The 11,259-nt window shown below is 43.6% G+C and overlaps 1 protein-coding gene across 1 annotated transcript; it reads left to right on the top strand.

The window, feature by feature from the left end:
• Nucleotides 1-206: 206 nt before the first annotated feature.
• Nucleotides 207-8,107, top strand: LOC130035117 (gastrokine-3-like). The gene is made up of 6 exons (XM_056126609.1): nt 207-218; nt 1,931-1,984; nt 2,993-3,130; nt 4,856-4,963; nt 6,302-6,443; nt 8,013-8,107. Exons 1-6 carry the CDS (start codon nt 207-209, stop codon nt 8,105-8,107), a joined length of 549 nt encoding a protein of 182 aa, XP_055982584.1.
• Nucleotides 8,108-11,259: the final 3,152 nt, after the last annotated feature.

The raw sequence follows: 11,259 nt of genomic DNA, 5'->3' as shown, positions 1-11,259 counted from the left end.
ATATTTAGAAATAGCTTAATACAAGTGATAAATGTGTTTGCATAAACTTGTCTGTTTCACCCTCTGATATGGCTAACTACCCTAGGGTCCCTTATCATGGCAACAGTTAGAAAGAGGAGGGCTATATATACCAGAATTAGAAAATAAATGGTACATAGAAAGCTCTATTATGCATGCACCTGCATGGAGTCAGAGAGAGCGGCAAAATGAAGCGCCTTGTAAGTATATTTTCTGATTTCAAGCATAGGTAGTTATGTTTTCAGAGCCAAAATGGCCAGGGAGCTGTTATTCTATTCCCACCCGTGTTAAATTCATCAAATTTAACTCAAACAGAATTTCCAAATATAAGTTCGGGGAAAGGCAAGTAAACCAACTTGTCAGAAAATAACAATTAGTTTTATTAAATAGAAACTAACTAGAAATTAGTTGCACAGAAGGTTAAAACTTCTGGGGGCCAGGGAGATGGCATGGGGCTAAATACGTATGCTCTGTATGATGGGACCCATGTTCACTCCCTGCTGATATAATGGGCCTGGAGAATAGCTGGGTGTAGTCTTAAAGACTCCTGAGTGTAGTGCTTTCCAGCACCACTGGACGTGTACACTGCTGTGCCCTCAATGCTAGTCAATGAACCATCCAGCTCCATTGATGGACTAACACCTGGACTTATTCCTGGGCACCTTGAGCATTGCTCTGAATCCCCTACCTCCTCCTTCTGCCCCCTCTCCCCCAGGAAGCAAATTAGAATTGTTTGAGTTTGAGTAGATGTTTGTATTTTAAGATTCTCTCTCCTATATTTGTCTTAAAGATTCTCACTTATATTTAGGTTTCAATACACCTAGTATACAGCTCCTATTTCCTCTCAAAGTAGAATAACATCCTCTCTACTTGAATAACCTCATCACATTGAATGTTGTTCATATAGTACCTGTTTTCTTCCTTGAATATGTCTCTCAGGGAATTCAAATTAGTTTATGGTATCATCTCACGTGGAATATTGCATACAATATTGTGGGAATGGGGGAAAAAGGGATTTCCTGTCAATTTGAGTTTTGTTCTAAGTATACTTGAGCTAAGGGAGCCTTAAAATAGACAAGATAATAAACTATAAAGTGTGGGGAAAGGTGTGCTACTATGCTTTTTATTCTGTCTTACTTTGATCCCCTGGATTCTCTTTCACTTAGTCTCTGATGCCTAAAGTCCCCTACAAAAGACAAGGCAAGCCATGAGAAATAAATCAAGAAGAAGCAATTTACTGAAAATATATCAAGAACTAGTAACATTTGAGTTAAATATTGAGTAAATATCATAAATATTGAGTAAAATCAATATCAAATAAGGTGCAATGCATGATGTTAGGCAAGGTAGGAGGATCTAGAGGAAAGGAAAATAGGAGAAAAGGAGAATACCAGGTTTTAAGAAGATGAGTTAGAGGTTCCCAGTAGTTGGAAGGAGAGCCAGAGGTTCAATGTGGTAGTCTGAGAACCTGAATATCACTTCTTTTTATAATTTGACCTAAGACAGTCCTAGCCTCTGTGCAGTGAAGTGAAGTTGCCTCACACGTGGGGGAGGGAGGGTGTATGAGGGGCAGAACTGAGGACAAAACCCAAAACCCAGGGCCTAACACTTGTCAGGCATATGCCCTTACTATTTAGTCATTTCCACCCAACCCTGCTCCTTGCTAATGGTTAATTCTATATAATGGAATTGTCAATGGGTATAAAACAAAATCATATTCCTGAGTAAATGATAAAATTTTGCTTCACACCCCAAGTTCTGCTTTCCAGATGCTCATTGGACCCAAAGAGCACCCGTGAAAGCTGCAGATCCTTTTAAGAAGGCTCCAAGTCTGATGCTCTTTTGCATTCTCAGCTTTGTACTCTCGTGAGGCTCAGAGGGCAAGGTACACTGATATCCATTTCCATTTCAGACTGTATCTGCCATCCTTGTGGTCTTCCTGTTGACTCCATCGCTTGCTCTGATGGTGAGTAAGGGTAGGAGGGCCCAGCCTTCCTAGGTCTCCTATAACAGATCCATTTTTTTTGTTCTTGGTTTTTTGGGTCACACGCAGCGATGCACAGGAGTTACTCCTGGTTCATGCACTCAGGAATCACTTCTAACAGATTGATTTTAAAGGTGATAGGGAAGAGAAACTTCCCTCAAACTTTTGATGGGTGCTCTTCTTTTTTTCTGAATTTATCTTTTATTGTAATAATTCATTTAGAAAATTTTCTTTCTAATATGTCCATTCTTCCAAAAAAATCCCTCCTGGGGATGTTTTATATGCATTAACATATTTTAGATGTCTCAATTCTATTAACCTGTTAACATATACAGAATTAATAAAGAAGTCCACGTTTTGTAGTTTCTCTAAACATTTAGCTACTGATAAATTAGTCAACTTAGTTTTTAAAAAAAATTGTTGGATGTATCTCTGTTGCTGCTTCACTTGCAACACCTCATTTTCTTTTAAACATTTTTATTTTTAATATTTTATTATTTTTTTAGAGCACTGCAAAGCAGTTCATGATTAATGGATGGAGATGGAGAGTATTATGCTGAGTGAAATGAGTCAGAAGGAAAGAGACATATATAGCATTACTGCATTCATTTGTGTTATATAAAAATATATATAGTAGAAGAGTAATATCCATGGCCAGGGTAAACAGGGCTTAGGAGGACTGGTCAATGGTGGAATTAACCACAAGTGTGTGAGGGGCTGAGGGTAGGTAAGATAGAGAAGATAGTGCTATAAAAATAATAGCTGGGAATGATCACAGTAGACAAGATCTGAGGGTGCTCATTTCAACCTGCAAAGGACTGGGGAAAGAGCTTAGTAGTAGAACACATGCCTGGCAGGTGTGAGGCCCTGGCTTTGATCCTGGCAACGCACACACAAACACATACACACACATACACACACACACATATACACACACACCTAGTAGTAACTCTCTGGACTTTCTTCTCACTGTTGCTTGGTTTCCTGCAGAATCCCAGTGACAGCAGCCATCCTCTGGATGGGTCTGTTGGGACCCAGAGCATCCATGTCAATGCCTTGCGAGGTATAGTCAGCATCAGAGACAACAATGTTTTGAGTGAATGGGATGGAATCTTGGACTACAAGAATGTAAGATGTGGAACACACTCGTTACAATGCCACAGAAAACCTGTCTGCTCCAAACTTTAGCCTATGCTTTGCAGAGAGAAGAGGACCCTGTCTACATTTGCCTTCCCTAGCTTTAGGCTCTCCATGGGAATTCCTATCTCTAGGTAAGGGCCAGCTACCCTGCGGTTGCAGGACTTCTTTACGAGACAGTGACTCTGGAGGATTGTCTCTGGTCTACAGTAAGCCTGATTCTTCTGTGTGCTTGTGAGGACTTGACTTTTCATGACCCCAGAAGGCTTCTGAAATTTACAGAATCCCTATTTATTTACAGAATCCCTATTTCCATTAAGTGGTATGTGTTCTAGAAGTTGTTCAGTTTTGATCTTACATCTTAGCCCATTTATTGCCAAAGAATGATTCTTCATTTTTAGAAACCTAACCTTGGTGAACTTACCTGACTCCTAAGACTCAGGATAAAGAGGCAAGATTGAGAACCTATTGCCTGTGCTCTTCATCCGATTCCTGCCCTCACCCCCCCCCCAAACACACACAAACAAGCCCAACCAAGCACTGCAACCAGAGACATCCCTTAGATTTTATGTGCCTCAGTTTCATCATCTGCAAAACACCATCAATAGCTGCTTTTCCTACCTGCAAGGATTCCAAGAGGATTAAGTGAAGTTAAAGCCCATAGACCTTGCTCAACCCCTTGCCCTCTAGCCTCTGCTGCCTACAAGGTCCCTCCTGCCCACACACTGGGCATGCCAAGATAGACCCCCTCAAACATAGGCTTTCTCTCTTCTACCCATGTCCCTTTTTCCTAATGCCATTTCCTCCCTAGTTCACTAATCTGTCCCGCATCTCTTGCTATAGCATATAGTCTAGTTTCTCCATCTCTGTTTTGCTTCATAGAAATTTTTCTTTTTAAAAATATCCACATGGTGGCGAAGCCATGCAGAATTAAGTTGCTTGCTTTGTATCCTACAGATGCTGGTTTAAATCCCTAGCATCATCAGGGACCACTCCTGAGAACAGAGCCAGGAATAGCCCTTGGGCACTATAGGAGGTAGCCCAACTTTCAAATTTACACTTTTGCTCCTTTATGGAGCAAAAGGAGTCAGAGTTACTCGAACTGAAGGTCAATGGGCTTAGAGAGGACCACTCTGCTTCCACACTAAGAAAGGCCAAGTGACCAGCCTGGGACAGACCCAGGGCAAGAACAGAAATCAAGAGTCCCTGACCCAAGGCTCCTAGTCACCCAATGTGTCTGCAGAGCACTAGGATGTACAGGACACTTTCACATGCACCAACAAACTAATCCCATCTCCCATTCTCACAGGAAAGCTATTATTTATCTTTAACAGGCGTGGGAGCCGAAAGTCATGGTATAATTGAGAACTGAGATAGCGGTATGACAGAGCGGACCTTAAAGACTTGATTCCCAGGGCTCTCCTCTAGCCTTCCTGTCCTGATCATCCTTTAGTTGATTATAGAGTGGCCTGGGGATCCTTCCCATGTCTACAGAGTGGTCAGTGAGTGCCATGGCCCCTCAGGGGTAGCAGGGTTCTGTCTGGTACCCTTTTCTCTGGCACCTTGCACTGCCTTTGGCCTAGTTCTTCATCTCACAATCTAAGAGCAGCTAGATGCAGTGCTGGATAAGAGCAACTAAATGCAGTGCTGGATGTGAGCATGAGTCCACCCATACTGGTACTGAATGAATGACATGGCTCTGCCCTGCACTTTAAGGCCCTCCTGGTGACTAAACTGTTTAACAAGATGGCCTGTGTCCTGGCCAAGATGGACCAAGCTGTTTTCCCGACTCTGGATGACATTAGGAAGGCCCTAGACCAGCAGGTATGTGAGACCATTGTAATCTCCTCCTAGTTTGATATTTTCCAACTTTGCCCCTTTATCTTCCTAGGTCTACACTATATACCCAGAAGAACTTAGTTCATGCTTGCTCTTTTTGCTTGTCAAATCCAACCAGCATGCAACAGACCCAAGAACAATCAATGGCCCATTTAAGGCAATTCATGATTGTATCAATGAAAATTTCCTGCAAAAACATAATTCTTATGTTCTCTCAAAAGAGTTTGAGCTACATGCTATTGTACCATAAATCACTGAATATAAATATTTGAGTGAACAGATGGAGCATCTGCATCTCCAAGACTTCTCTCTGTCCCAGTTCAACCCCCAAGTTTAGATGCACATATTTTTTAAAAATTTTTATTAGTGAGACACCATGAGGTATAGTTGTAGACTTACAAATTTTTGTGCTTGGGTTTCAATTATACAATGATCAAATACCCATCCCTCCACCAGTGCCCATTTTCCACCACCACAGATCCCAGTATCCCTCCCACCCCTCATTCCCCCATCCCACCCTGCCTCTGTGGCAGGGCATACCCTTTTGTTCTCTCTCTCCTTTTGGTTGTTGCGGTTTGCAAAAGAGGCATTGACTGGCAATCATGTTTGGTCTATAGTCTACTTTCAGCATTAGATGCACATATTTTTTACAGTTGAAAAAAGGCCCCAGAGACTGAGCTTCTCTTCCCCTTAACCTCTTGAAAAACAGAGTAGTCAAATAACATGAAAACTGACAGGAAATCCTGTGCTAGCCATTTGCATGCTGCTGTCACCTGCTCACCACAGTGGACAGCAGTGACATTTATGACTGGAAGGTCACTGGTTTAGGAAAAACATCACACTTTAAGTTGTATCAAAATGAAGCAGTGTTTTTTGCCTTTCAAGAGCAGAAGAACTCCAGTCTGATGTATAACAAGTAAAACTACATCACAAGTGTAACCATTTAAATACTATTCTTTATTATCATTAACAATATGATAATAGCTAACAGAGAAAATGGAGAGAAGCATTAGAGGTTGGCATGGCTGAAAAGTTGAGTGAAATACCCATGGGGGAGCAGGACACACAGGTCCAAACACAGTTTTTTTTTTCTGGAGTAATGGTGCCACCAGATAGTCAGAGCAGATATTGTTGTCAAAGATCCCAAATAGGGGCACACTTGGGTTCAACCGTTTCTAAAAATTTAATCACCAGCATACACTCTCACAGCTTACCTCTCTATAGGCCAGAGACCATGAATCATAATTCTCATTTATTCCTCCTTTCTGCTCTAACTCCACCTTTCTATGCTAGCTCACTGTTCAAAAATGCCATTTCTTCCAGACTAAAAAACATTCTCCCTCCACTCGCGGCTTGACCTACACTGTGTTGCCCACCCGGGTCAAGAACCTAGCCCAGTATGGAATGGCCATCAAGGACATGTGCAGAGAGGTCCCCACCTACTTTGCCCACCAGCAGAAAGAAGGTATGTAAATCACTTAACCAGAAATCCAAGATCAGGGCTAGTCAACAAGGGCGACATGATTTCTAGGTCATTGAAAAATTCTAATGAGTGTTCAAATCTATTTCTTTTATTTGTCACTGGAGATTAAAAAAAATAATGTGGCCTGAGATCCAATGTGGATCTCTATGTGATAGAGATGATTTCCAGATCAGAACAGAATTGATGGAGGGAACCTTCCTAGAAGTTCAAGGACAGAGATCTCAGTGGTAGGATTTGACAACAGTGGGTCCCTCACCTGGCTCCAAGTCACACACCAGCACAATACCACCACTTAACATTAGAAATATATTGCCTTCAATTCCTCCCCACTCCTTTTTCTCAAGCTGCACAAGGACAACAGGACCCCAAGAGTTAGTGCTGCTCTGGGAAGGGAACATGTCAAGAAAACTTGGCAAAAACTGGCGATAAATTGGGACATGGGAGTGGAATGATCAGTGGTGATGGGTTTATATAGCTGCCAGCTAAGGCTGCAAAATATGCCTGCTAATCCTAATAAAGTCACGCACCCCTTTCCTCCAAATTGTCTAACATTACTTGTATGTTAGTGCAAGCCAGTGTCTCTCATTCAGGGACATACAACCCTCTGTGAGTCTCCAAGCTATTGCGAGGGTCAGAGGTGAAACCTGTATAATTGGAGGAGGCATGATACAAGACTGGAACAGGAATGGGGGTGGTGGTTGCCAGCTGGTAGAACAGGGAAACCACAGGAAAGAAAAAGGTAGGAAGGCAGCCTCAATCAGAAAAAAGTCTGATAAATGCCAATAGAAGCAAATACAATGAACAGAAAGCTCTTCCTAACAGAAGGCCACTGCAAGAAATCAAGAGGGACTGAACTTGAGGCACTAGATAGGTTAATCAAGGTCAGTGTGAGTCAAGGGTCTTGCATGCCTAGAACCCTGGCTCACCCAAGCACTACTTGCCCCAATCCTGAGAACCACCAGGGTTACTCTAGAGGGACCCTGATTCAATTCCCAGGACTGCACAGTCCAACAGTGCTGCATCCTTGGGCCTTGGCCTTGAGTCATCTGACCCAATTGGTCAAGTATCACTTGTAGTGACTCCTGGGTAGAGCTTGAGAGAACTTTCCCCCAAATCTAAACAATTGAAAAAAATCAACAGAGAAACAGGGCCTGGAGATACAGTACAGTGGGCAGGTCACTTGCTTTGCATATGACTGATTCAGGTTTGGTTCTGGCACCGCCTTTGGTGCCCCCAGCCCCACTAGGAATGATCCCTGAATGCAGAGCCAGGAGTAAGCCCTGAGCGCCACCGGATATGGTCCAAAGATCAAAACAGAAAAAAAGACAGAAAGAAATCAAGAGGGTATGTGTCCTCTATTGCAGCTAATGGGACATCATCCACTTCAGACCCACAGACCTACAGCTCACCGGTGTCTTGAACCCTCTAGAAAAACTGAACAAAGCACTACGTGTAATTTAGTCCAGCTCATAATACACCATTTAACTTCAGAATCTTAGTGATCACTTAGATTAAGTCATCTTTGTGAAATAATTCTCTTTCCTCTCATAGGTTCTGCCCTCGCAATTGACCCTGATTCCTGTTCTGAGCTCCACCTTCTGTCCTTTATGGGAATCTCCATCTGTGGTGAGATCCCTGGACTCTGAATCTCCAGGGACAAAGGACCCACCTGGATGAGGCCACTGACCCGAAATCAGTGCCCAGCATCCCTGTTCTGTTGTGAAGCAGCTCATTTTAGTTCTCCATTTTTGCCTTGTACCCCGACATCCAGCTTTGCAACCTGGAAAACAGGGTGTGATTTTTCCCTGTGGGTTAAACCAATAAAGTTTCCTGCCTCACTCAGAGGCATCCTGCCTGCACTGCACTCACTCAGTTACGATTGCTCCTATCCACATGTGCTCACAGTCCAAAGTATGCACCCAGTAAGGAGTGGAGGAAGAGGTGCTCTCCTATGGGATTTACTTTTGGGGGGACCCCTCTTGAATGTGTCTCTTGAAGAACCCCCTGAGAGCTTCAGCAATCAATCAAGCAATCAAATGACAGAAAAGTCTTAGAAAATAATACAGGCATCAGTTCCAGGGGAGGTGTTTCCTATAAAATGATGCTGAGATCCAATGGGCTATGGTAATAGGAGATACCACCTGCATCCTGAACATCCTTGGGAGAGATCCAGGTGAAATTAGTTTTCCCAGATCTCTCTTGAGAATCAGCTAAATGTCTTAGTGATGGCCTCCATTTATTTCTCTTTGTCACAAATGAATTTTTGTGAGACTCTATCTTTAATTTTCCATGCTTACAGCTGGTATTCCTGCAGTGCTAATCCCACCCAACACACAGAATTTCCCTGGCTCTTCTTACCTCGGAAACAAGAACAAATGAGGAAGATAGATAGGAAATAGGGGCTACAGACATCCTTTACACAAAAGGCAGAGTTAGAGTCTGGAACACTGAAATAGAGTAGGAGTGGGATTTAGCAGAGATGGGGCGTAGGGAGTAAGGGAAGAAGGTATCAAAGCTGGAGGTTGAATTGTGCGTGTGTGTGTGTGTGTGTATGTGAGTGTGTATGTGGCTACCCAGAGTCATGAATGGCAGGTTACTACCTAGGAAAAACCCAGGATAGGTCTCTAACAGGGTAAGATGGGACAGGCTAGAAGAAATTTAGTCCCATGCAGCTGGTAAGAAAGAGCAATGGAAATTTGCGCACTGTACCCTCAGCTTGGAAATAGCATAAACAACAGGCCCCCAGGCAGTCAGTCAGAGGTCTTGAGAGGATAAAAAGCAGCACTGGTGCCAGGGTTTAGCACAACATAACTGTTGTCTTTCATACAGATGTTTAGCCTCTACCACTGCCCTTACATCAGGAGCCTGTCCCCGTCTTGTTGCAAGACCTCTATCCCAATTATAGTTGCCTGGACCCTTTACTCCAAGTCCTCTGTGATGCTGTGGGGACTGCTGCCTCTTCACTGCCTTGATGCAGCCTCCCCCAGTCTGAGTCTCAGCTGCTCCCATATTATTCATCCCTCCAGGATCCATGTAGCTATTACAACAATCCTGTTACTCTTGGGGGCAGGGGGTGGGGTGGGGTGGGGTGAGCTTCAAGAGAGCCTCCACACCCGTATACTTGGCTTGTTGCCATCTCTGGAGGTGCTGCTCCAGGGAAACTGGTTTCCTCCTGGAAACTTTCCATTCAGGACCGGCTGCCCTCTATTGCCCCAAATCTATCAGCTCTAACATAGAGTACTCTGGACTCCAAGTAAGAAGGGCAACAGCTGGATCACACAGGCAAACCAGGTGTGCATGCTCTCACCTGCCCACAGTGGCATCAAACGCCTCCTCTGTCCTCCCTGTCTGTCTCCATACAGTGGCAAAACTCATGTGCAGGGCTGTGCCCACTATCCCCAAGGACCAGGCACGGACATACACAGCAGAAGCAGGCTGCAGTCCCAAACTAAAGGCGCAGCGCCACCTGCTGGGGAAAATGAGGTATCTACCCATTAAATTTTTTTTAATTAGAATTAAAGAAAAGAAAATTTGACAAAAATTAAGATGTTTGACACACACAAAAACATATTATTAAACAGCATGAAAATTCAAGTCAACATGGCATCACAAATACTGAAAATTCCCCAGAAACCAGACTTAAAAGACAGGAAAGATTGAGATCTAATAAAGAGAGAACTATCACAGAGAGACTCAGATATGCAAGCCTCCTAAAAGGCAATTAAGAAACTCAGGAACCTTTTCCTCTTCGCCCCCCAAGCTGTGCTGATCTTCTCCCAAACCCAGGTCAGTTCATCCGCCGGCACTTGAACCTGGGACTTATATTTCTCCCTGCAAGTCCCCCAGGCATCCTCTTGGACAAGCTGTGCTGGTCTTCTCCCCTACCCAGTCTTTACTTCCCCCTCCCCACACACACACCAGGTACCCACGGGGACGTGGCCTTTTCTGAAGCAGGCGTGGCTTCTGTAGAAGTGGGAGTGGCCTATTTTTCTGGGCGGCAGGTAGTTTAGCCATACCAAGGAACCTAGTTCCCAAACCTACACACCAACATGAAGAAACAACACAAATCCCCACCACATGGGGAGGACAACGAAAAGAATCCAGAAGCCTCTGTCAATACTGCTCACCTAAGGGACCTCTCTGACAAAGAATTCAGATACGAAGTCATAGAGATGTTCAATCAACTCAATGAAACAGTCAGACAGATATCCAGTAACATGACAGAAAAAATCGACAAATTATGCAAAGAAATGAGAGCAGAAATGTCACAAATAAAAGATTCTGTAGATGAAATGAAAAACTCAGTCTCTGCCCTCAACAGTAGAATGACTGCAGCTGAAGAGAGAATCAGTGAGCTGGAAGATCAGCTGCACCAAGCCAACAGGCAACAACAAACAGTGGCAAGGAACCTCAAAATAGCTCTACAGAGAATCAGAGTCCTAGGAGATGATTCCAAGAGGAACAACATTAGAATCATTGGACTACCAGAAGCTCAGGGAAACAATCCCAACGAAAAAAACACCGTCAAACAAATCATTGCTGAAAAATTTCCAGAGCTCCACAATGCAGCCATTCAGGTTCAAGGAGCCCAAAGGGTGCCTGCTAAAAGAGACCCTAACAAAAACACTCCAAGACATATTGTAGTTAGAATGATAGAGATACAATACTGCAAGCAGCACGGTCAAAGAAGGAAATCACATACAAAGGAGCACCCCTTTGATTCACAGCAGATCTATCAGAGGAAACCCCCAAGCCCTAAGGCAATGGCGGGATAGAGTGAAAAAACTCACTGAAATGA

This window comes from Sorex fumeus, unplaced genomic scaffold (genome assembly GCF_029834395.1).
Source record: "Sorex fumeus unplaced genomic scaffold, SorFum_2.1 ptg000006l, whole genome shotgun sequence".
In the NCBI taxonomy this organism is placed as follows: Eukaryota; Metazoa; Chordata; class Mammalia; order Eulipotyphla; family Soricidae; genus Sorex; species Sorex fumeus.
The sequence above is the reverse complement of the archived record's forward strand: the minus strand, read 5'-3'. Positions and strand labels throughout refer to the sequence as shown.